This window comes from Paramormyrops kingsleyae, chromosome 23 (assembly GCF_048594095.1).
Source record: "Paramormyrops kingsleyae isolate MSU_618 chromosome 23, PKINGS_0.4, whole genome shotgun sequence".
In the NCBI taxonomy this organism is placed as follows: Eukaryota; Metazoa; Chordata; class Actinopteri; order Osteoglossiformes; family Mormyridae; genus Paramormyrops; species Paramormyrops kingsleyae.
Window position 1 is genome coordinate 9,025,659 of NC_132819.1, and position 26,842 is coordinate 9,052,500.

General features: G+C 45.8%; 1 protein-coding gene across 1 annotated transcript in view; it reads left to right on the top strand.

The window, feature by feature from the left end:
- Positions 1–2,412: 2,412 nt before the first annotated feature.
- crybg2 (crystallin beta-gamma domain containing 2) overlaps positions 2,413–26,842 on the top strand; it is a 46,685-nt gene continuing 22,255 nt past the window's right edge. The window contains exons 1-6 of the mRNA XM_023832020.2: positions 2,413–2,431; positions 2,865–2,973; positions 3,239–3,367; positions 7,146–7,242; positions 18,928–21,800; positions 25,906–26,842. The exon at positions 25,906–26,842 is cut by the window's right edge and continues 708 nt beyond it. Coding sequence (XP_023687788.2) covers positions 2,413–2,431; positions 2,865–2,973; positions 3,239–3,367; positions 7,146–7,242; positions 18,928–21,800; positions 25,906–26,842 — 4,164 coding nt within the window. The remainder of the gene's footprint in view (positions 2,432–2,864; positions 2,974–3,238; positions 3,368–7,145; positions 7,243–18,927; positions 21,801–25,905) is intronic.

Consider the following 26,842-nt stretch of genomic DNA (forward strand, 5'->3'; position numbering starts at 1 on the left):
CACCACCCATAAAGTGAGATCTACAACACTGCAATGATCTACTGTAGCACATACAAAAGCAGGGGCCAACCTAGTAGTCTCACTAAGTCTCAGGTACCACTGCATTGGGAATGGGAGACCAGTTCTTGAGTGTAGAGATGACAGCGGGAGGAAAACCCTGCAGTAAATATAAGAATAAAGACCACATTACGGAAATGAGGTTACTGTGCTACTCTTGGGTAACCCTGAGTTTGGCTGCTCTTGATGCTTACTGTAATTTCTCTCCCTATAATATAATTTACGTTGTGAAGAATATTACTATTTGAATCTTTTTTTATTTACGTTTTACTTCTTGTGTTTGTGTCTGTACTTTAGGCACAGTATATAAAAAGATTGTAAACTACAAAAGAATACTTTTTCAATTTTGTTATCCATCCATCCATCCATCCATCCATCCATTTGCTATACCCTGTTGTCCAATGCCTGTAGAATTATTAATTTATATGTAAACATGTTTAAAGGGATATTATGGATGGGTGGATTGATAATTATATGGATTTCATATTATATGTATAAATATATACACACATACACTATATGGACAAAGGTATTGGGACACCTGGCCATTACACCTACAGGAACTTTTATGACATCACATTCTAAATCCATAGGTGTCTGTATGGAGTTGGTCCCTCCCCTTTGCAGCTATAACAGCTGCCTCTCTTCTGGGAAGAGTTTGGAATGTGTGGTTATTTTTGCCCATTCATCCAGAAGAGCATTTGTGAGGTCAGGCACTGATGTTGGACGTGAAGGTCTGGCTCGCAATCTTATTATGAACTAATATTGTAGTTCATGGGGTTGAGGTCAGAGCTCTGTCTGGGCCAGTCAAGATCTTCCACACCAAACTTACCCAAGCATGTCTGACCTTGCTTTGTGCACTGGGGCACAGTCATGCCGGAACAGAAAAGGGCCTTCCCCAAACTGTTCCCACAAAGTCGGAAGCATGGAACTTGATATGCATGCCGAAGCATTTTGGATAATTCTATGCTAACATGCTCATCTGGATGAATGGGCAAATATTCCCACAAGCATACTGCAAAATCTTGTGGAAAAAAACTGAAAGTAGGTCTCTGAAAGTTGCTGGTTCCAATCCTGTGGTCACAGTTGGGTCCTTAACCGCAAATAGTTCCAGGGACTGGCTGACTCTCATTATTCAATTGCACTGTGCTTTGGATAAAAGCATGTAAATGAAGTTGGGGTAGTTTAGTTAAAAGGGCAGATCTCAGCTAAGATTTAATTCCTAATCAGGAGAGGTTTAACGTCTGTCATTTACAATGTGTTACACTGTGTAATGTCAAACATTTTGAAAAGCAGGACTGAGTATATGATTACTTGGTCTTCGTTTCTTCACTGGTCGTCGAGTTCATGGTTGCAGTGTCTTCCAGAAAATTCAGGGCATAAAGCAAGGCATGCCCAGAGCAGGATCCCGGGCCTTTGCTGGGCGCACGCTCAGACACACACGCTACGGGACATTTGGAGACAGCAGTTCCCCTGATCACATGACCTTGGAATTCAGGAAGAAACCAGCCAGAGGTTGTCAGACACTCAGGGGTTAAATATGCAAACTCCTGGCACAAACATGCAGGTGTGTCCCTCAGGCGGCGGAGTGGTGTCACCGTTGGGCCCCTGAGCGAGGCCCTTAACCCTCAGATGCTCCAGGGACTGGCTGATCCTGCTTTCTTTCTCTCTCTCTCTCTCTCTCTCTCTCTCAAAAAAGCATGTCGCTTTGCTTTGCTGAATAAAATGTAAAACGTGTAGCCATCACATCGCTGTTAATGATAATTATTATTGATAACAACACCAACCAATGTCGTAGGGGACAGTTTGATATTGGGGGGGGACCCACTTAATAGTTTCAACATGAAGTTTTATGAAATAAGGCAAATTAAATATTAAGGGTTACAAGACTAATTGACAGATAAACCAGCACTTACTACTGACAAACAACAATTAAATAATATTTTATTCAGTCCTGCTAGTAAAACAGCAAGTAACACTTAAATAACGTGACATAAAAAAGGAAGTGAATTATTATTTTTGCTAACATTTCTTGCAATAGGCCTACTCATATTAAAAGTAATGTAGGATTATAATTTATAACCTAAATTAGTCTATTGCCAGGATTATTATTAAGATAATTCAGTTTCTTTATATAGCACATTTTCACAACAATACATTGACTCAAAGAGCTTTACAGTATATTGTCCTTGCTCAACGCCTCCAGTGAGCAAGGCAGAGGTGACACTGGGAAGGAACTCCCTAACTCCCCAGTAGGAAGAAACCTTGAGAGAAACCAGACTCAAAGGGGGGGCATCCTCCAGGGGGCGGCAAAGGAAGTCCAAAGTTTAGAAAGTAAAACTGTGTGTAGTCCAGATGATGTCAGGACATGGAGGTGAGGAAGCAGCTTCCTTCGGCAGGATGGAGGGGTGTTGTGATCCAGCAGCAGGTACTCTCTCCATGACAGAGAACTGAATACTATTAGGCTAATATAAAGATACTGCTATTTAGATCAAGCTGTTTTGTTAAGCAATGATAACTAATAAAGGAAATCCTCATGAATTACTGAATTTTTCTATAGTGTAGCATCCATGCATGCTAACCTAGCTGAGGTGAAAACAGTGAGATTGATGATAAGAGACCTGTAGCCGTCAAACACCGTAGTAGATCGCTAATATACGTATAATCGTGTATCATGCAAAATGATTTAAGCCGCTACGCAGCACTTAAGTCAGTTATCTTTCTAGTGGATTAGAGGTAAATTTCTAATACTCGGATTACTAAAATGTTGTTGTGAATCGCTGCCAGTGACACAGATTGTCAGTGAGATGGGTGTCTGCGGATCCAGGCTTGGCATGCCTTCCCTCACCGGCCGCAGGCGGAGGGCGTGGCGGCGCAGCTGTATGTGACACCTTGGCGCTCAGGTTCGCGCAAAATGTATGTGAATCAACATCAGCCAGCATTTGGGCAAAGGATCCGCTCTGTGATAAGGAGAGAGGAATGACCGCTCTTTTCTGATTCGCAAAACATTTCCACAAATTTCCATATTGTGTTTTTTTACTTCAGGCAAATTCCACGTAGTGTCTGAAGGCAGCGCCGGTGTTTAAATAGGAGAGCAAACTGAAGGATTTTTTTTTTAATCAATAATGGCTAAGAAAAGTCCCTTTGGTAGGAAAAGTTTGAAAAGTTTGTTTTCCAAAAGCGAGGCAAACCTGGCCAGCTCGGGGGAGAAGGACAGTGGTGGAAAATCCTTCAAACTCTTCAAGTGGAAGAAGAAGAAATACGTTTCACACACAGACGATGCTGACGAAGAAAATGCGGTAGTTTCCAGGTAAATGCGCACTGGTTCGTTGGAGTATGGCTTTCTGTTTTCTTAAGTTATACGTTTTGTTCTGCTTTAGTGTGTATCTGTCGCGTACGTATTAAGAGACATGCTATGAATGTGAATATAAGCTATTGTGTGAAAATTACATTGGTCAGCAAAACTGCGAACTACAGGCGTCTTGGAAAAACAGAACCATCCACATTTCGGTAGTCCAGGTCCAGATCGGCCAGTTTCGACCCCTTGGACGAATTTTAATATATTATTCTGTTGTATATAGTTATGTATATTTTTCTGTTCGTTGCTAATCGTTATTTAGAAAAAAAACATCTGCACAACTTATTTTTCTGTTTTACATAATACTTTTTTCCCTTTGGGTATTTGCTATTGGATTTTATGTATACATGCATATACCACATGCTAGAATATTTCCAAAACAAGTTATAAAAAAATTAGAAGCTATAAAATGATTCACAGTGTATTCACTATATATATATATATATATATATATATATATATATATATATATATATATATATAGAGAGAGAGAGAGAGAGAGAGAGAGAGAGATAGATAGATAGATAGATAGATAGATAGATAGATAGATAGATAGAGTTTATTAACCCCTAAGAAGATGATGTAATGATGAGTATATTTCTTCTGGCCCTTCAATATCCTGCATGCTTTGTGTCATGAGGTTTATGACACATATTGGCCCATTGAGGGGGCGATGGGCTGAAATCCCCCAGTGACCTGCTTCCGCGGGGCCTGTCAGATCGGGGGGTTGGCCCCTCTGCGGGTGTGTGAGCGCTTCCTGCTGGGACTCTCCCTTGTCTTCCTCTCGACGTGATGACTGGTTAACCGGGAGAGTCAGGAGAATTCCCTCTGCGCTGCCCTGCGTTTGGGCTGGTGACTCGGGTCAGAAACGTGATCATTAGCTTACTTACTTAAGGCTATAGCTTACTCTCAGCGCTTATCAAACCGGGTGGCATGGCTGTAATCCAGGCTGACTATAGAGCAGTACTTCCCCACAGCCCCTCCCCCCCAACCCCCACTCAGCATAATTTACCACCACCAGCCTGCCCCCCCAGGGTGAGACATTTCCAGGCAGAAACTCAGTCCAGCTCCAGCCTTACCTGAAAGTATGTCTGATATGAGGTGAAGTATGTTCATGGTGTTGATTGCCCAATGCGAGGCACTTCAGGCATTTCACTTTGCATTCTCACAGTGCTTCGGCCGAGGAAACAGCATTTCCTCTAGTATTCTCCCCCTGCTGTGGTAGCTGTGTGATCCCAAATTATTTTATTCAGTTCTGCCAGGGCAACAGCAATCGTGTCGCCATCGGTGAAGATGACTGAACAGTAATGTACAGTGACTGCACACATGTTGGCCCAGCTGCAGTGAAAACAGTGAGATGCGTGATCAGAAACCTGTATATCTTGGTAAAAACAGTGAGCCGTCTCCATGCCGACCAGGTGGCCGCGGTGAAACTGGCAACACGATCGATTCCCCTTTCACATCCACTCTGCAAAACATTGTCATTTTGCATTTTTTTTAGGTTCGGCAGTTTGATGACCCGTGAGATTTGCATCTTATGTCTGTGAGGTGGCTGCAAACTTTCAAAAAAGTGACCCTGATGGGTAAAAACCAGGAGACTCAACACCTGTGAAACTGCACAGTAAAAATGTGCTGCTGTCTTTCACTTGGGGTGGATTTAATCTCCATTGCTAACAAGAACAGTTTAGGGTGACTAATGCTCTCCACCCCATTGAATTGGTCATAGTGTCAAGCCTTACAGTCTCCATGTGTTTATTTTCTTCTTTTTTTGTTATTTTGTGATAAACCACTTTACAGGAGAGGACAAATTCACATAAAAAACATGGAATCTGGGTGAAGATGAGGTTACCAATATTTGATCGGCGAAACCCAACAGAAGATGCTTAATCTTTTCTCATCTCCCTCTGCAGCTAATGCGTTTTAACCTCTGACCCTTGACTGAAGAAGGCAAAAGTCATGTGTTTGGAAGTAGTGTTACACAAAATTACCCAGAAGCATATGCAAGATATGTTGCAAGTGCTCTGGAATATGGTACTTTTACAATAAAGTGCTCATGTTTTATGGTCCTGTTTCTTTTGGGGTTTTGTCTTCAGCCCAGCTTGGCTTAGCACGGGCGGCAGGGTGTGGTCTTCACCCCTGGATTCCTCAGATCAGGGTGTGGTCTTCACCCTTGGATTCCTCAGATCAGGAAAAGTTTATCAGTGTGTCAAATCGTAGTGAGAGTGACTCTTCAGTGTGTGGCCCATGCAGGGTTCTGCTAGGGGTGTGGCATGCAGCGAAGCAGCTCGTGTCTTTGGGAGAACCGGCCACCATCCACGCAGCCGCGTCGACACGTGTGTCTTACAGTCTCCTGCACTTTTGTACAGCAGGACCTTGACTGTGGAGCTTCAGTGCTCATGCAGCCATGTGGCTGCATGTCAGTCTTGATAGTGCCTTCATGTCGAAGGTGTTCCTGGGCAGAAAAGGTGGCTAACGCATCTCCCACAGCTTTCTGTACAGTGGCAATATTCTGCAGGGCCAGAGGCTTTCTGGGTAATTTTGTGTAACACTACTTCCAAACATGACCTTTGCCCTCTTCAGTCAAGGGTCAGAGGTTAAGATTCATTAGCTGTAGAGGGAGATGAGAAGAGGCTAGGTTCTGCTGGGTTTCCCTGAACAAACACTGGAAACCTCAGCTTCATGCAGATTTCATGTGTTGGACTGAGTACAATGCTTGATCGCAGTCTCATTGCAAGTTTCTGAGTCTCAGTTTGTCTTCTATAACCCAAAGCTCTTCTGGAGCACAAAAAGCTCCAAGCAGTCTGGAGGAAGAGACCGTTCAAGGTCTTTCAAAGGGAGGCATTGTCCTCTTAACAAGTGACACATTGTTTTCCTTTCTCTGTAAACACACATGCATGAGGGGCACCGTTCCGCATTGTTATTCTGAGTGCCTCGAATTATTTAGTATTTTTCAGCGACAGGAGCTGGCAGCAACCGATGGGCTCGGGAGGAGGAACCCGTCAGCCCTCATAGCTCTGCTCTTGCTAAATCTCAAGCAACATTTGCCGCACCGATCTGGCGGCTGGACAAGTGCCTGTTGCTGTGTGCAAATGCAATCCTTCCCTCCAGGGTATCCACTGGCATGTTGTGAAATGAGCTTTTACACTTTATTATTTAATATGTGTTCATATGTCAAGAGGGTCAAGAGACACACTCAGTACAATGCATGCGATGACTGATCATTTATTGTTTATTTCAACGCACTTAAGTAATTATTGCTTGATTTACCAAAACCGTAGCATGTGGTGCTCCATTAACCTAATTTAATAACCATAAAGATACGACGAGTTTATACAGATTACTAAATTTTGGGCATCACAATACACATCTCATTAATATTTTTGGCATACTACCAATGCTTATCGAATTGTGGGTGAAATTAATGTCTGTATAGTGCGGAAAAGCTGGTGTCTGTTATCCAGCTCCCTGCAATGACATGCAGGTCGTTGCTGTCAAAATAAAATTAACTTAAACAGTCCATGTGATTAAAATTAGTCAAATACATTAATTGACCATTCGGTAAAATAGTTGATAGATTAATCCATAGAAAAATAGTCGTTAGTGGCACCACTACTTCAGTCCCAGGATTAAACTAGGATTCAAAAATGCAGTGGTTTCTTAATTTTTTTCCAGAGCTGTATGTGTAATGCGTTTCATGTGGACCTATCTTCCTTGTTCCTCTGTCCTCCAGCCCGGGAGAACCCGACGCGAGTGAAGATGTCCTCGACCACCCCAACATCCACCACGGTGCCACTGCATCTGTGTACAGCACTGTCCCCAGGGCAAAGGTTGGTTGAGTCCCTGTCCACACCAATGCTGGGGTTTCTGTCTAAAATCCTTATGGGTGAGTCAGTGGCAGTTCTTTGGTTTATGGCTTGAGAAACACAAACCCAGTGCAACAGCTGTTTCCTCACATGTGCGGTGGGGGTGCCAGTCGCCCCCTAATGATTCCTTACCATCTCCTGCATTTTATACAAGCTGGCAGTGAAGGTACAGTAACCACCATTTCTACAGTCACCATTTACACTGCAAGCCAGGATACCAGCAATTCACTTGTGGGCTTGAAGAAAATAGTCAGTTTTTTTAATAAAAAAAATTCAATTTCAATTCAGTTTATTTTTATGTAGTGCCTTTCACAACAGAGTGAAATGCTTTATCTGTATCCTGCATGAACTATATAATGATCATTTATTTACATTACTATATTATTTAAACATGTAGTTTTATGTGCCATGTGCCGTGGTGTCTGGCTTTATGAGCAAACGTTCGACTCACTGTCACGATGTGCAGCTGCGGCCTCCGTGTTTGTTCTGGGTTCACTGTGGCCCATTGTGTTCTGCAGCCGCTGTTTGTCCTTGAACATAAGAACATAAGAACATAAGAAATTTACAAACGAGAGGAGGCCATTCGGCCCATCAAGCTCGTTTGGGGAGAACTTAGCTAATAGCTCAGAGTTGTTAAAATCTTATCTAGCTCTGATTTAAAGGAACCCATGGTTTTAGCTTCCACTACAATAGCAGGAAGACTATTCCATACTCTGACTACACGCTGTGTAAAGAAGTGCTTCCTCAAATTTGTTTTAAAATGTTCTCCCGCTAATTTCCACTTATGGCCACGAGTTCTAGTATTTAGACTAATATTGAAATAGTCATTTGGCTGAACGGCATCCAGACCCGTTAGAATCTTATAGACCTGAATCATATCCCCCCTTAGCCTCCTTTGCTCAAGGCTGAACAGATTCAGTTCCGCTAACCTCTCCTCGTAAGACATTCCTCTAAGACCAGGAATCATTCTCGTAGCTCTTCGTTGCACCTTTTCTAAGGCAGCAATGTCCTTCTTGAGGTATGGTGACCAAACCTGCACACAGTATTCTAGGTGGGGTCTTACCAAGGAATTATATAAGTGTAACATCACCTCCCTTGACTTAAACTCCACACATCTAGAGATATAACCCAACATTCTGTTCGCCTTTTTTATTGCTTCCCCACATTGGCGAGAGTGGGACATGGAAGCATCAACATACATACCGAGATCTTTCTCGTAATCAGCTACCTTTATTTCAGTGGAACCCATAAAATATCTGTACTGTATATTTCTGCTCCCTGCATGGATTACCTTACATTTATCTGTGTTAAATTTCATCTGCCAAGTATCAGCCCATTCGCTAATTAAATCCAGATCCCGTTGGAGCCTCTCTGCTGCTAGATTAGTATCTGCTACCCCGCCCACCTTAGTGTCGTCTGCAAATTTAACCAGTTTACTGTATGTATTCGTGTCAATATCATTAATGTAAATTAGGAACAATAGTGGTCCTAAAATTGAACCCTGCGGTACCCCACTATAAACGGAGGCCCACTGTGACATAGTGCCTCTAATAACTACTCGCTGCTTCCTATCAGTTAGCCAGTTTTTGATCCAAGCTGCCACAGTTCCTAAAATTCCTGCAGCTTTAAGCTTTAACAAGAGCCGTTTGTGGGGGACAACATCAAAGGCTTTCTGGAAATCTAAGTAAATCACATCATAGGCCTTTTTGTGATCAATTTCACTTGTAGCTTCCTCAAAGAACTCAAGCAGATTCGTTAAGCAGGATCTACCTCTCCTAAATCCATGTTGGCTATCCTTTATAATGTTATTTGCATCTAGGTAATCTACCATTTTCACTTGAATTATAGCTTCCATTATTTTTCCAGTAATGCTAGTTAAACTGATTGGCCTATAGTTTGCCGGATTACTTCTATCCCCTTTTTTGAATATGGGTGTTATATTAGCATGCTTCCAATCTGATGGTACCACACCCGCAGATAACGATTTCTGGAATATTAAAGTCAAAGGTTGGCTAATAATATCCCTCATCTCTTTCAAGACTAAAGGTAAGATGCCATCAGGCCCCTGTGATTTATTTATTTTGAGTTTAGCTAGGCTTAGTATCACATCAACCTCAGTTATACATATATTGGTCATAGACGATGCTGTATTCGTATTAATTGGTGGTAAGTTACTTGTGTTCTCTATTGTGAACACCCTTGAAAAATAATCATTAAACTCATTTACCATATCAATTTCGTTATCAATTATAAGGCCCTTACTATCCTGTAAATTAGTGATTTCAGCTTTTAGTGCTCTCTTGGAGTTAAAATATTGGAAGAAACCTTTACTGTCATGCTTAGCCTCCAATGCAATTTTTCTTTCTACATCCCTCTTTGATAGCCTAATGTCATTTTTTAACTCTGCCTGTAGACTTAGATACTCCTGCTTGATTTTGAAATCATTAGTTATTTTCCAGTTGTGGAACAGAGCCCTTTTCCTCCTGACTTTATTCTTAATTTCCTTAGTAAACCACCTTGGTTGTCGTTTCCTAGATTTAGTTTTGCTGGAAACAGGTATGAAGTCCTCTTGCACTTGCAACAATGTGCTTTTGAAAAATTCCCATGCCTCTTCTACTGTTTTGCTATTTAACTCTGTCCAGTTTACAGTTTCTAATTTCCGTCTCATACCATTAAAGTTAGCCTTCCTAACATTGTATACTTTTAATTTAGACTTTGCTCTTTGGACACTAAAATTAACCTCGAATTTAACCATGTTATGATCACTACCGTACAATGGGTCTAAAACCTCTAATTTTCCAATCCTATCCTGGTTATTACAAAAAACGAGATCAAGAGGGGCTTCTCCCCTGGTAGGAGTATTAACAAACTGAGTAAAAAAACAATCCTGTACTAATTCCACCATCTCAAGTTCATTTACAGAAGAGCCAGAGACTGTGTCCCACTGTATCCCAGGTAAATTAAAATCACCCATAACCACCACATCATTTTTATTACTCATAATCCTGATATCATCATATAATATTCTGCTTTCCTCTACAGCCACATTAGGTGCCCTATAACAAACCCCGACAATTAGGCTCATTATTGACTTCTGGCAGACTGTGCATGTGGGATGGCAAGACAAACAGAGATGCTGCCCGGTTCTCCACGCTGCCGGATCTCACCTGTCGGGCAGTTTGCAGACGTTTCAGGTGCTCAGTTGAGGCCAGAGCTGACTTTGTGAGCAACTAAGAGTAAGTTCTGTGGGCTTCAGCAGGTGTTTGGTGCAGACTCTGTCGGCTGGTGTTTGATGCCGGCTGTGTCGGTTGATGCTTGATGCCGGCTGTGTCAGCTGGTGCTTGATGCAGACTCTGTCGGCTGGTGTTTGATGCCGGCTGTGTCGGCTTGTGCTTGATGCCGGCTGTGTCGGCTGGTGCTTGATGCCGGCTGTGTCGGCTTGTGCTTGATGCCGGCTGTGTCGGCTGGTGCTTGATGCCGGCTGTGTCGGTTGATGCTTGATGCCGGCTGTGTCGGCTGGTGTTTGATGCCGGCTGTGTCGGTTGATGCTTGATGCCGGCTGTGTCGGCTGGTGTTTGATGCCGGCTGTGTCGGCTGGTGTTTGATGCCGGCTGTGTCGGCTTGTGTTTGATGCCGGCTGTGTTGGCTTGTGCTTGATGCCAGCTGTGTCGGCTTGTGCTTGATGTCGGCTGGTGTTTGATGCCGGCTGTGTCGGCTTGTGCTTGATGTCGGCTGGTGTTTGATGCTGACTGTTTCAGTGTCTGGGTGACACGGTGGCTCACTGGGTAACACTGTGACCTCATGTTCTCAGAGCTGTGAGTTTTCACCTGAGCAAATGAAAGTGCCCCATTTAATGATACTCTTATAGCAGTGCTCAATAATCCATTTACATTTATTTAGCACATGCTTTTACCCAAAGAGCCTTACAGTGGAATCTCAGACAATCCCTTGAGCAACTGGGGGTTAAAGGCCTCACTCAAGGGCCCAATGGTAAAAATTATTCTGCTGACTCTGCGATTTGAACCAGCAATCATCCGACCACTAGGCCGCAGACCACCCCCTTTATTCTGACTAGGAACTGAAGTAACTTCATAAACTAGTTTTCTACTATATGTTGTCATCCATATAAGTAAGAATTAGTATCAGAATAATTTATTAGCTTGGCAGACATATAAAAATGCCAAGCAAAGTACAGAGATTTATCACAAGTAGCCACTTGACTGCATAACTAAATCAAGCGTGCAAAAACATACAAAAGGTCAGAGTAATTCATAGCCAGAAGGAGACAGACACAGTGAGTGTAGGAGAGATGGGGCTGCTAATCACAGAGTGCCAGAGTGCTGGAGGCAGTCCCCACATGGGGTGTCCCCCGCCCTGTACGCTGTGGTTCTGGAGACAGTCCCCACATGGGGTGTCCCCCGCCCTGTACGCTGTGCTTCTGGAGACAGTCCCCCGCCCTGTACGCTGTGCTTCTGGAGACAGTCCCCACATGGGGTGTCCCCCGCCCTGTACGCTGTGCTTCTGGAGACAGTCCCCACATGGGGTGTCCCCCGCCCTGTACGCTGTGCTTCTGGAGACAGTCCCCACATGGGGTGTCCCCCGCCCTGTACGCTGTGCTTCTGGAGACAGTCCTCACATGGGGTGTCCCCCGCCCTGTACGCTGTGCTTCTGGAGACAGTCCCCACATGGGGTGTCCCCCGCCCTGTACGCTGTGCTTCTGGAGACAGTCCCCACATGGGGTGTCCCCCGCCCTGTACGCTGTGCTTCTGGAGACAGTCCCCACATGGGGTGTCCCCCGCCCTGTACGCTGTGCTTCTGGAGACAGTCCCCACATGGGGTGTCCCCCGCCCTGTACGCTGTGCTTCTGGAGACAGTCCCCACATGGGGTGTCCCCCGCCCTGTACGCTGTGCTTCTGGAAACAGTCCCCACATGGGGTGTCCCCCACCCTGTACGCTGTGCTTCTGGAAACAGTCCCCACATGGGGTGTCCCCCACCCTGTACGCTGTGCTTCTGGAGACAGTCCCCACATGGGGTGTCCCCCGCCCTGTACGCTGTGCTTCTGGAGACAGTCCCCACATGGGGTGTCCCCCGCCCTGTACGCTGTGCTTCTGGAGACAGTCCCCACATGGGGTGTCCCCCACCCTGTACGCTGTGCTTCTGGAGACAGTCCCCACATGGGGTGTCCCCCACCCTGTACGCTGTGCTTCTGGAGACAGTCCCCCGCCCTGTACGCTGTGCTTCTGGAAACAGTCCCCACATGGGGTGTCCCCCACCCTGTACGCTGTGCTTCTGGAGACAGTCCCCACATGGGGTGTCCCCCGCCCTGTACGCTGTGCTTCTGGAGACAGTCCCCACATGGGGTGTCCCCCGCCCTGTACGCTGTGCTTCTGGAGACAGTCCCCCGCCCTGTACGCTGTGCTTCTGGAAACAGTCCCCACATGGGGTGTCCCCCGCCCTGTACCCTGTGCTTGCTGTACTGCCCAGATCTGGTTCTCTAATGTATAATCGTTTTAGCAACTATATAGTTCAGGTCCAGAAACTAAAAATCCAAACCAAGGTTTTTGTTTTAACCAACCAGTTGATGACTGTGTGACTGTAACTCTTTATACTCAACTGGTTGGTTGAAGCTAAATCTTGGTCTGGATTTTTACTTTCTAGACCTGAACTATTCACCCCTGCCCATAAACAGAGGCTTTCATTAAACTGAAATTCCATGTGTTTTGCATACTTATTTACCCTATGCACAGTCCGGAGTCTATCCCACAAGCTTCAGGCACAAGGCAGGGAACAACCCAGGCTGGGGCACCGACCCATCACAGGGTCCACACATCATTCATACCTATGAACAATTTGGTAACTCATGTTCACTTCAGCATGTCTTTGGATTGTGGGAAAGCCCACGATGACACGGGGAGAGAATGCAAACTCCACAGGGGCCGGGAATCGAACCCTGGTCTCCCGAGGTGTGAGGGAACAGAGCTACAGTAACTACTGCATCACATTGCACAATTAAAAATCTGCCCAGTTTTAGAGGCGTATTTTCAGTGAATTACCTGTCCAATGACAGCAGCGCTGGCCTCCTGTGGATTTGAACTATTCTGCCTCCTGCTGACCCTAATGCATGTCGTTATACCGTTAAGACTGGAGAGTGTCATTTATTTCCTTACCTTTCTCTACCCAGTTTAATGAATTTGATTATTACGAATCAATGATTGTGAATAAGCGTGCCTTGTTTTTATAAACCAGGTCCATGGTTTAGATTTAGGGTGCCTGTTAAGCCTGTTATGTAATTATTTTATAGATTGATAACTTTACACCGTGATAATTTCATTGTGTTCTCTGAGTGATGATGCCAATGTTAGCCAGCAGAGGGAGCAAAAGTGTTATTTCTCTGTGCAATGGCTCAGCCAGACACTGAGACTTACAGTAAGTCCCTCTTTTCATAGCGATCTGTATGTAAGTGTCACTGTTGACCAAAGCACCTCAGTTACAACTGCAGTGAAATTTATACAGTCCCTACTAAAACTGTAAGGGTTACAAATATAAACTCTTTTGATGAGATTGATTCTTTAAAAAGTACAGTGGTTCCTCAGAACTCGAACTTAATCCTTTCAGAACTCGGGATCGAATCCTAAAGTTCTGATCGAATTTTCCCCATAAATAATAATGGGAAACCAATTAATTGGTTCCCGGCCCTAAAAAAATTATACCTAAATATGTTTTTTTAGCATTTAAACACAAAATGAACAGGATAGAACAAGAAGAGCATATACTGTACTAAACACATCTAAGCACATTTATCAAAACAGTAATTTGTAAAGTAAGAAAATAAATGTATCCAAACAATGTGTAAAGTTAAAAAAAAAACTATGCGTCCTGCCCTGATCCTTCCCTGATCCTTCCGATCTGTCCGCTTCTTCCGTGTGCCACGCCCCCTCGTTAACCCCGTGTGGAATCCCTGTGTTCTATTTCTGGTTGTTGTCATTAGTCCTCTGTATTTAGTCCGCGTTTCAATTTGTTTCCCAGTCTGGTCATTGTATTGTCCGTCTGCGTTTTGCCTGCCTTACCTGTAATTAAACCCCGTATTCCCCGATACCCTGACGTCTGCGCCTTTGTCTCCGCTCCGTCCCCAGCATGACAATATTATTATAATTAAATGTATAATGGTTTATTATTAATGATATTAAAATAATTAATAAGAAATCTTTATTTTTAAATGTATTTTATTATATAATAATAATAATTACTGTTACTGTCTATCATTGTCTAAATGTATTTTTACTGTTTAAATATATGTATTCAGCTAGTGTAAACATGCATGATGCTATCACAGCGAATGCAAGGTTGACTGAAGCGTTACCCTATGTTTCCGCTGAGAGACGTGCCGCGTGACTCATTTCCCCGCGTGTAAAAGTTATCTTATGTCGGCGTTCACATTTCGACTTCTGAGATTCAGATCAAGTTCTAGGTCATTTTTTTCGAGCCGGTTGGTTCGACTTTGAAATTCAAGTTCTAATGAGTTTGAGTACTGAGGTACCACTGTACATCTGTATTATTTGAGTGATATACAGTATCTATATGATTAATGAAAATGTATAAGGTAATGTGTCCAACAGCAAAATGTCATAATGCAGCCATATCATAATTATATCACCTGCATTCAATAAAAAAAAAACAAAACAAAAAAAAACACAATAGTCTGTGAGTCTACAAAGCTTAAGCAATTAATACTTGGGGCTGTGAATCTGACACTTATTTTTTTACAGCTATGATGATGTATAAATCAAGCCTATGCACTCCTTCTAGCTGAGCCGCAAACATGACAAATAAAAACAGGCCCTTACGTAAGCTGAGAGAAGAAGTAATTGCATTGTACAAAAAAAGACGGCAGCTACAAGAAGCTTTCCAAGACACTTAAAGTTTCACAAGACCCCACTGCCACAGGCGTATAAAGTCAAGCACCCAGCCATACAGTCAGATTTACAAGCATTTGTGAAGAAATGGGTTGTTCTGGAGGGCTCAGTGAATTCAGTCATTGTACTGTCATACTGTAGTATGCCACCTTTGCAATATGTCAGTTCGTGAAATTTCTTCCCTGCCAGATATTCCGCAATCAACTGTACAGTAAGTGGTATTTTTGCAAAGTGGAAGCATTTAGAAACAACAACAATCAGCCATGAAGTGTCAGACCATGTAAAGTAACAGAGTGGGGTCACCGAGTGCTGAGGCGCATATTGTGTAAAAGTCACCAAGGCTCAGCTGACTCAGTAACTGCAGACTTCCAAACTTCCTCTGGCATTAACCCCAGCACACAAACTGTATGCCGGGAGCTTCATGGAATGGGCTTCCATGGCCGAGCAGCTGCATGCAAACCTCACACCACCAAGTGCAACGCCAAGCGTCGGATGGAGTGGTGTAAATCTCACTGCCACTGGACTCTGGAGCAGGGGAAACGTGTTCTGTGGAATTACAAGTCACGCTTCTCTGTCTAGCTGTTTGATGGATGAGTCTGGTTTTGGCAGATGCCAGGAGAACGTTACCTGCCTGACTGCATTGTGCCAGATGTAAAGTTTGGTGAAGAGATAATAGTATGAGGTTGTTTTTCAGGGGTTGGGCTAGGCCCCATAGTTCCAGGGAAGGGAACTCTTAATGCTTCAGCATACCAAGACATTTTGGACAATTCTATGCTCCCAACTTTGTTGGAACAGTTTGGGGAAGAGGCCCTTTGCTGTTCCAGTGAGATTGCGAGGCAGGCCTTCACGTCCAACGTCAGTGCCTGACCTCCCAAATGCTCTTCTGGATGAATGGGCAAAAATTCCTACAGAACAGTCCAAAATCTTGTGGAAAGTCTTCCCAGAAGAGAGGCAGCTGTTACAGCTGCAAAGGGAGGGACCAACTCCATATTGATACCTATGGATTTAGAATGTGATGTCATAAAAGTTCCTGTAGGTGTAATGGCCAATTTTGTCCATGTGGTATATTTTGTGGGATTTAAATAAACCAGTGGCAGCCTGGAAACCGTGGAATATAAGTGAGCTGGAAGCATCTGCTCACAAACAATGGGCTATGATTGGAAGAGAGAGGTGTCAAAGAACATGTGAGCACATAAAGGAAATATGTAATGGAGATTATGAAGGGTTAACTACTGTACAAATTAGTGGTTTTGGGGACTGAATGAGTACTCACACAGGTGCTTGTCGAGGGAACTCAATTTTTAACATTTGAACTTAAATTTCCTAAGAATCACTCAAATACAGTGATACCTCAGTACTCAAACTCATTAGAACTCGAATTTCTTAAAAGTCAAATCAAGCAGCTCGAAAAAAAAATGACTTAGAACTCGATCTGAATCTCAGAAGTCGAACCGTGAACACCGACCTAAGATAACTTGTACGCGCAGGGAAATGAGTCATGCGGCACGTCTCTCAGCGGAAACAAAGGGTAACGCTTCAGTCTCAGCCTCGCATTCGCTGTGACAGCATTGTTTCTTGGTGGTAGTGCTTTTTTTTAATTGAAAATATCAGGTAATACACTGTACATTATTTCTTATGGGGAAAATTCGATCACAACTCGAACTTTTTAGGATTCAAACCCGAGTTCTGAACGGATTAAGTTAGAGTTCTGAGGTACCACTGTATTTATTGACTGTTTTTTGAAGCTTTGCTAGGAATTTTTTCATACAATTTTATTTACATCACCAGACTCTCTTCTGGCAAAAGGGGTTGAATTGTTTTGATTGCAACTGTATTTTCCATCTATACACATAACTTTTTTATGAAGCGTGATATTTGATTTGGGAAACTTAGATTAGCTAGGTGGTTTGTACTGGGAATTGACTAGGATATAAATAAATTGTAGGTTATGCTACCTGCACTGGGGGTCTCTTCAGGAGGTCACAGCCGCCATTCCACAGCAAACACTCTGGTTGGCAGTTTTTGATATTTATGTGGTTATTTTTGTTCCAGTTTATCTGTACTTTACTCATTGCCTCTTATGTATTCCATAGCAAAGCTGCTTAGCAGCTACACTCATACGCTCTAAGATGCTAATAAATTATGGAGCATAATAAGTGTTTTTACAGAGAAATACAGTTTTACCAGAAACACTTACTCCAAACAAATGGTCAGTCTGGTTATTGCTTCCGACAGCCTAACCACCAGTTTTCTTACTTTCTTTCGAGTGTTAGGTCAGAGATGGTTGCCTGTACTAATTTTCTAAGGAGTTACTGTTAGCCTCAGCATGTCTGCGAGTCCTTGAGCAAGGCCCTTAACCCTCAGCTCCCTGGGTGCCCCAAGGCCCTTAACCCTCAGCTCCCTGGGTGCCCCAAGGCCCTTAACCCTCAGCTCCCTGGGTGCCCCAAGGCCCTTAACCCTCAGCTCCCTGAGCACCCCAAGGCCCTTAACCCTCAGCTCCCTGGGCGCCCCAAGGCCCTTAACCCCCAGCTCCCTGGGCGCCCCAAGGCCCTTAACCCTCAGCTCCCTGGGCGCCCCAAGGCCCTTAACCCCCAGCTCCCTGGGCGCCCCAAGGCATTTAACCCTCAGCTCCCTGGGCGCCCCAAGGCCCTTAACCCTCAGCTCCCTGGGTGCCCCAAGGCCCTTAACCCTCAGCTCCTTGGGCGCCCAAAGGCCCTTAACCCCCGGCTCCCTGGATGCCCCAAGGCCCTTAACCCCCGGCTCCCTGGATGCCCCAAGGCCCTTAACCCTCAGCTCCCTGGGCGCCCCAAGGCCCTTAACCCCCGGCTCCCTGGATGCCCCAAGGCCCTTAACCCCCGGCTCCCTGGATGCCCCAAGGCCCTTAACCCCCAGCTCCCTGGGCGCCCCAAGGCCCTTAACCCCCGGCTCCCTGGATGCCCCAACAGGTGGCTGCCCTTCGTGGACAGCTTACTCTATAAAGAGCAAGTTGAGGGAGGCGTAAATACAATTTCTCCATGGGGATCAATAAAGTATCAATTATTATTATTATTTCATAGTCATACATTCTTCAGGGAATTCTTTCTGTGGTATCAAAGAATCAGCTGGTTTCACATCTTACACAAACCCTTTATTATTCCTTGACGGCATCCATAAATAATTTGACGAATTAGCATTTTGTGCCTTGTCACATGACTCACCATGACCTGTCTGCCTGCTCATCACTGGAATGTCAGTATCATGACGTGCCCCCCCCCCACCACTCTAAAGGTGAGGGCAGTTCAGTGTATGTAGTCTGGCTCATTGCTAGGATGCCACAGCTGTGGGCGGAGGAATGAAGGCAGGGTGGAGTCCAGGGCATTTTCCATGGGAGCAGGGCGTGAAAGGTTGTTTTTAAAATATTTGTCATTTTTTAAGTGTAATCTGTGTCTGGGGAAAGGGCAGTTTAGATGGACTTCCTCACTTCCTCAGTGCCTGATGGGGACCGGCAGAGTGAAATTTAATAAGCAAAGTTCTAAGTTTCTTTATCCTAAGAATACTTTAAACTTGCGAACAAATAACTCTGCTAGGTAGGGCTAAGAGAGCTGCTTGTGAAGTCATGTGTGTTTGCAGTTGAAGCAATTAGGGCATGTCTGTGGATTCTGTGGAAAGGGTGTAAATAGCGGAATATTTCATAAATCCCGATTTGTACCTCCTGTCTGATTGCCTGCTCTGTCTTCTCATTTCTCTGTCACTCAGAAGGAGTCTCTCAGCTCCTCAGAGACTGACCTGCATAAGAAGAAGTTCCACACCTTCTCTTTCGGCTGGAAGAAGAAGAAGAAGCAGAAGTCGCAGCTTTCTGCTGGGCTGTCCCGGAGTGTGGCGGAGCTGGACGCCTGCACGCCGAGCTTTCAGGAGCAAGAGCAGGAGGACTTGGACGGAGGAGATCGGGAAGAGTGTAGCGGGGAGCCAGGGGAAGAGAGCAAGCGTGTCAGATTCTCTGCTTCTTCACCACTAGGAGAGCAGCTTCCGTTGCTCTCTCTGGAGGCCCAGGAAGGGTCTGAGATATTGGAAGATCCTTCCAGTGTGATGAGCACTTGGTCCACTGAAGATGGCTTGGCTGGGACATGGCACCCACAGCCAAGCTGCTTCTTCTCTGCTGAATGTGACGAGCAAGATGCTGCAATCCCTGATGCTGACCCCTCTGGCCGTGCTGACATGCATCCCAGCAGCAATGTCTGTCCCCAAGCAACATTCGAGACAGATGTTGGCCGCCCAGTCATTCCCACCCCTGACTCAGTTTTTTCTGTTATTGCTCCATCTGTCTCTGTCCTCTCTGATCCCGATCTAAACCCTGCTGGCAGTTACCACACTGACTTTTACCATCCAACTCATGTTGAACCTCAACCTTTCCAATCCCATATGGGCCTCTCTGCCTCTCTCTTTGACACACAGCCCTCCGTTTGTGATAGATACTCTTATACCCATAGTGATGCAGACTGTACTGTGCCTGACACTGACCGCCCACTTACTGAAACTAATAAGTCCTCTTCAGATGACACTGACCCCACCTTGGCTAAAATTGAGAGTTCTCTGTATAACAGAGACCCCACCAGATACAACATTGACTCTGCCCTCCGCAGTGACATTACCTCCTCAGTTTTAAGCAATCGTTCCCCTTTCAGTAATATTGACAACAGCTCCTCCCTCACCAGAACTGACCTCTTACAACCTTCTCACAACAGCGAGTCCTCAGCACTTGACATCACTGCTTCCTTCACAAATGTAAGCTGCTTCCTCAGTAGTGATTCCGGCCTTACACACTCAGATCACGCCGAAAGATGTGAAGTCGTCACCACAGTCGACTCTACCCCAAATCGAAAGGCTGGTGACTCACTAGATACTTGTGACACTTTCCCAAAAACCGTTGCCACTGAGTCCCATACAGATACCTGTCTTACAGACTTTTTTTCCACCAGTGATGAACCCACCCCCAGAAATGATCGTATCTCTGTAGGGACAAACCGTGAAGCTCCAGGCTCATACCTTAGCAGTCGCTCTGTGCCGCCTGTGGACACTGGCCCCCGCTTCCTGAGTGCCGAGTCCTCTGCTCCACTGCTGCTTACTTCTGACATCAGTGACCCTGTCATCCTGAAAGAAGACACTCTCAGCACTTCTGACTTTCATTCTCCTCCTCAGTGTGTTGCTCTGTCCACATTCCCTCTTACAAGCATCTGTCACTACAAGCCAGAACTTGACCAAGAAATGGGGAAAACGGGAGAGAGTCTGGGCACCCGAGTAAAAATAGAGGAGGTGGAGGTGGGCATGGAACAGAAGGAGCGAGAGGCATGGAGGGAGGGGCAGGAGACAGAGGTGAGGATGAAAGACCTGGAGCCTGAGGTGAAGATGGAGGATCAGGGGCAATGGAGGAACCACCAAGAAGTAGAATTACAGATCGGGCGCATTTGGGCTGAAGGTATACCTGGGGCCAAGAAGATGGAAGGGGGGATGGAGAACCAGGAGGTGAGGATGGAGGACAATGACTTAGGAGCTAGGTTTCAGGAACAGGATGCCAAGCCAAGAATATTGGACCATGGAACAGGGAACGAGATGGAAGTCCTAGGCGCTATAATGGGGGGGGGAGGTGGAGTAGAGCCCATGAGCTCAGGTCATCAGGAGATGGAGGCTATCATGAGGGAACAAAAGGGAGAACTGGGAAAGGGTGACAAGCAGCTTACGTTTCAGATAGCTGGTCAGGAGCAACAACTGATACTGGCTGGTGACGTCAAGGAAGCATGGAAACCTGACCAGACTGATGACTCACACGACGCTTGGAAGGTCACGCAAGTGGCTGGGATCATTTCTGCTGTTTTTCCAGGATCAGGGGAACTACGTGAGGAAGACCAAAAGGAGGAAGAGTCCTCTACCCATATGCGTGATGAGTATCTAGAAGGAGGGAAGGAAGAAATGGATAGGGGCTATGGACGAGTGGAGCGGGATGGAGAGAAGAAGCACAGAGAGATGGAAGAGAATGCAGAGCAGGAGGGATCTCAGTGGGGCTTTGGAGAGTCAAAGCAGCAGCGTTTCATTAGCATCGGTGGGGAGGGTCTGCAGTGGCCTCTTCAATCGGTGCTGAAACCAGACGTACCTGTCTGTCAGGTGCAGGCATCTGAGGAATGTCTGACTGCTACGCCTACTCAGGGGCACGAGGAGAAGGGGGCAGGGCTGGGGATGGCTGCTCCGGCCCTCCTGGAGAGAAAAAAGCAACCAGGAGACCAGACAGAATCTCAGTGCCGGAATTCCCAGAGTGGAGAGACAGACGACAGCACAGGAGCGGCTGCCGGCGCTGAGAGGACACTGACTGTGACCTGGAGAGAGGCCAACACACTCATCCTTCGGGACAGCGTGGCGAGACCAGAAACAGCCGGTGACAGCGAGGAAGGAAGAGAGGGCAGCAGAGAGAGAGCCGGCGGCCTGCCCAAGGACCCCGAGGGAGTCGTGCAGAGGGCCGACACAGAAGCGTTCCCGAGGGCCTCGGCCACATCGCAGGCGCCCGAGACCACGCATGCGGCTCTTCCCGCGGGGCCCCAGGAGCCGAGCCGGGAAACACGTGGGCCTTCTTCCCGTGAGCAGTGAGTAGAGCCCCATTCCAGGCCTCGTCCTCTCTGACGTCGGACTGGGGGGGGGGGTATTCTTTAATATTCTCACCCTGGAGGACACCCGCGAACAGCTACAGACACGTTCTGCCCTCCCCATTACCAGGCATTTAATGGGGTGTATTTTTAACACACACCCACAGAAGTTCATCATGGCTCGTTAGCTGCTGCGTCGTCTGCTCATTTTGGAAGCCCAAGGTGAACCGCTGAAAGTGCTGAGCTGTATTATTTTTTTTACTACAGCTCCAGGCTGAAAGTGCAGAGATTGTCATTGCAGATATTCTTGCCTCAGCCAAGTAATGTGTAATATTCCCTTTAATTTGTAGGAGTAAAAAGGAAATGCATAATGTATTAATGATTTACTGCAAACATCATTGCAAAATCAGTCAGGGTGCCATGTCTGTCTGTCTGATTTACACCAGATACAGCAGGTGAGCTGTACTGGAACCAACCCCTAACCTAGAAAATGTATGCAATATAATAATAGATACTCCTATTGATCCCCGTGGGGAAATTATCTTTTTACGCCTCCCTCAACTTTCTCTTTGTAGAGTAAGCTGTCCACAAAGGGCAGCTACCCATAGTAGCACCCAGGGAGCTGGGGGTTAAGGACCCACAGATGTACTGAGGCTGGGTTTGAACCAACAACCTTCTGAGTACAGGCACAGCCCACTGAGCCACACACTGCCCCATATGAGGCCAACCTTAAGTTCCTCGGCTCTGAAAACAACTTTAAATTATTTTATAGTCTGTGTGTTTTTTTTCTGTCGTTATTTGTAGACTGTCCTTTGAATGTTACCCTGAAAAATCACATTTGATACGCGTCAGTGGCATAGAGGCATGTGGCCAGTCCTGGTTTACTTTCCTTTAACACGTAACCGGTAACAATTGGCTGCCACTCTAGAGTGTAAGATCGCCAGATTGCCCTGGACAAGCAGAAGAAGGCAGTGATTAAATATCATGGTCCTGTAGCTCTCAGCAGTTTCCACGTGAAGCCGTTCTTGTAATTTCACTAAAATTTGGGTGTGAATGTTTGCCATGCCATCTTTGACATGTTTAACATTCTTTGTTTTGTTTGTGGGTCATTGACAGGAAATGTGTGAGTCCTTTGTCCACCTCCAGGGGACTCCTTGCTTTGCCTGAAATATCTTTTTGAACAAATGAGTTATATAAGGAGATATTAACTTCTCTGGCTGTGAGTGGTGCTAGAGGAGCTCTAGGTGAATCCAAAAAGGGTTTGCAGACTCCAGGGAGTCGGCTAGATGTGCAACTGGACACATTTGTTAAATCAGATCAAAAACATGGAGCAAATATTGTTAGAGGAATTGATTCTCTTCTACTGCCCCTGGAGTGTGTGGGGGGGCAGGCTTGCTTCTGATTTGGTTTATTCCACGACACGCTCATCTCCGACATCTCTGGCCTTGAGGCCACAGCCACCTACCTCACATCTTATCTGTCTAATCTTCATTCACAGACCACCACCTTTCTCAGTCTGCCACTATCGCTCAGATAACTTGTCTGATCTGAAGGCACGTTTGACCTGTAGTCAAATGTTCAAGATTCCCATTCAAACCATTTCATTTTCAGTCCTTTCCGAACTATGTAGTATAATTTTTTTTGAGAAACCGTATCTGTGTAATTATCTCCTGCGACTGGCAGGACTTACAAACATGTCATATGTTATTGACAGGGCTGTGGATACACCTCTTCCTTTCTTAGTGTCGTGGTGAAATTAACTCGAGTGTGCATGGAAATTTTTCTTATGGGCCAAGGTTACGTAAAGTTAGTACATGTGACACGTCAGTGGAGCACGGCAGTGCTTCCAGAACATTCTGGTGATAAAACAGTTACTGCAGCAATGGGCGTGTGTGCACAGAGACATGTCAGTATGAGGAATGTGGTTATGGGAGACTGACAACTGCAGTACATTCCAGTGTCCACATGGAGGTGCTAGTGTGTCAGTGAATAAAGCCCGGATGAAACAGAGAGGGGTTGAGAGGCCAGAACTGGAGAGGCAGTGAGCCACACCTGGTGTGGGAATGAAAGCGACGAGCCTTGCAGAGGCAGGGTGACGTGTTCCTGCAGTGCTCCAGATGCAGGACTGTTAAGCACACCCAAATAACGTCCACACACACCAGGCACAAGTGCGGCTAATTGTCATGTCAGCCGTGAATTCCAGTCGCTAACACCCCTTTCTGTTTTTTTTTGTTGTGTGATGCCAATGAGGCCTGTAATGATGACTCTTCTGGCTCCGTTTTCACCCGCAGTGTCTCAGGGTGCGTCACTTGGACAAGCTATTTTTTGGCCGGACGCCCTCGCTGGTTAACTTAAACTTCATAGGTGCCAATAACTGTTTGCTGCTGAGGTTTGTCCAAAATGGTGGCAAAACTGTTTACAGTCTGTATTAGAAGACGATGGAGAGTAACCCATTGCTCAGATTTCTTTGTGGGGGTGTGGATGCTTTCCAGTGTCAAATCACGTAAAGTCTTTCATTCCCCCTGCAATCTCTTACTCTATGTGGGTCTATTTTTATACGGCATCTCTATTTAGATGCACGGTCGCCAACTCTCATGCATCTGGCGTGTCAGTCACGCTTTCTCACACTCACACAAGAAATCTCATAGCAAATCTATATTATTCCATTCTAAACCTAAAATTAGCTTAATCAAAACTGTTGGGGTAGTTTGCAAACCCTGGCAACTATTTACAAGGTAATAAAGCTGCTACACACAATCAAATGTGTGTACATGTGTGTGCAGGCTTGTCTCGAACTGCAGATCTCACGCAAACCAGCTGACCTGTGACCTGTGGCTGGTTCCCCCCCTTAATACGGCACTTGACGTGCTAGAAGGCAGGCAGGCTTGTGAGTGTGTCCATTCGCAGCTTCTAGCGATTTCTGTTTTGTTGCAGACTAGGCCTCCGTGGCAGCTGGGTGTTAGCTGCTTCACACGCCACTGCCTTTAGTGCCCGCTGTGGTGGGAACACTGGGATTCTTTGACCTGTTTCCTGCGCACGGTTTTTGTGGGGCCCCTGGGGAAGCTCCTGCCGAAACACACCTCTGCCGGTTTATTGAAGCGCGCAGTGAAACCACACACTGGTTTTGATGGTGAAACGGCTTTCACCACAGCAGATATAAATGGTGTAAAGCCAATAAATACGTAGCACAATTTCTGGATTTTCTAACTATTCTTCCCCAGTATTTTGCTTTATCCTTTTATTTACTTAGTCATAAGCATGTTTGGCTCCTCCCAAGCTGTATCTCCTCCGGGGCTGGCCACGCCAAAACCACCTAAGCATTTTGCTGTTTTGCCGCTGATGACATGCTTCTCTGATATTTTCTTCAAAATTTTCTTATGGTTTTTTTATACCTTTACTTTTATAGATTTATTTTGTATATTTTTGTATATTATAATAGTTTAAATTCACTGCTGGTGTACCACTCCTCTCATGCATGTGACAGAGCCCTTGAATCTTGATCCTTCAGCATGGCAGTGTGTGTCCAGTGTGTGTCCAGTGTGTATCCAGTGTGTGTGCAGTGTGTGTGAGATTCCCTGCGCCCGGCACTTCCATCATGGGGTCGTCCCTGAGATTTGGGAGATAACATATAGCCAATGATATGGGCAGCGACAGCGTCGCCTTTAACTTTCCATCTTACCACTGGCACATATACAGCCAAACAAGACGCAGAAAGAGCGCTTTGCCAAACTGTGCTTTGTAATAGCAAAACAATAGTGGTGCAGGTTTTTATGGCTGTACTGGTTTCATTCATTCACTTTAAAAATCAGTTATTTTTTTTTTGTGGTTTCAAAATCAGTTTATTAGGGTTGGCAAATGGATTTTTGTGGATGATATTAGTTGTAGTGATTGTTTTCCAGTATTCTTATGTCCAATTACTAATTCATTCCATGGAAAAACTAGCAAGGTTGCAGCTTTGCAGTATGAATTTATACACAAACAGACACACAAACACACACATACAAACACATATATATGTATATATATAAAACGTATCTGAATACACATAAATGACATTTATTTGGGTGCATAACTCTTGCCTTTTTCCACTTCGTTTGCCTCTCAGGTCCCTGGCTGTTGTAGGTCTCCATTCGGCCGCCCCAAAGCAACCTGCTTCTGAAAGTGCTGGGCCCCAAACATTCCCTGGGTGCGACGGCGCCATGGACTCAGGTGTGGCAGTTCTGAGCACCACCCTCAGTGTGAGGCCTGCTCCGGCACAGCATGCCCAGGGAGAGTGGAAGCAGCGCTTCCACAAGGTATCACTGGTGCATGCAAGTGAGCAGCTAGTCCCCAGCCAGGAGCCTGATGGTACCAGTAGGCTACAGGCTGCACCTAGCCTCAGCTCTACCTACCAGCGAGATCCAGAGCACAAGGAGGCCCGCCTGCAGGTTCACTATGTGGAGGAGACTTTTGTTTCTGATCTAGGTGCACCTGAATCCAGGATCTCCTCCATGCCGTTCTCTCTGTCGCGCTACAGTCCGGTGGAGTCTCTCTCTCCCCGTACGTTTCAGGAATCACCCATGACCATAGACTCTGGGGAAACACCTAGTTTCCTTGGAAACAGCATTCGGCTGAGCGAAGTTCAGCGAGATAGGCGGGACTGGGCGGAGCCGACAGCGCTTGTAGGTGACGCGGTGAGAGAGCAGAGCATAAATACAGGCCTGGACACGCAGGTGCGCTCAGATGACGACCGTACCTTGCCAGCAGAAGAGGACCTGTTCTCTGGAGTCTTCCGGGCCATGCGTGTGGAGCTCCCTCCCTCCCCAACCAACCCCACCGTGCCGGACTTAGACTTCCCCAACGACATGAACGCTCTGGTAGATACCCTCAAGAGCCTGGATTGCCCTCCCAGACACAGGGCCCCCCGACCACCACCACTGGCTGCCTTCAGCTCACTTCCGCCCATCCGGGAGGACACGCACTCTCCAGACCACAAGCCAGGGCTGGAAAAGCTCTACAGCAACCTGAGTCAACCTCCAGGCAGCGGCCTGAGCAGGAGCTCG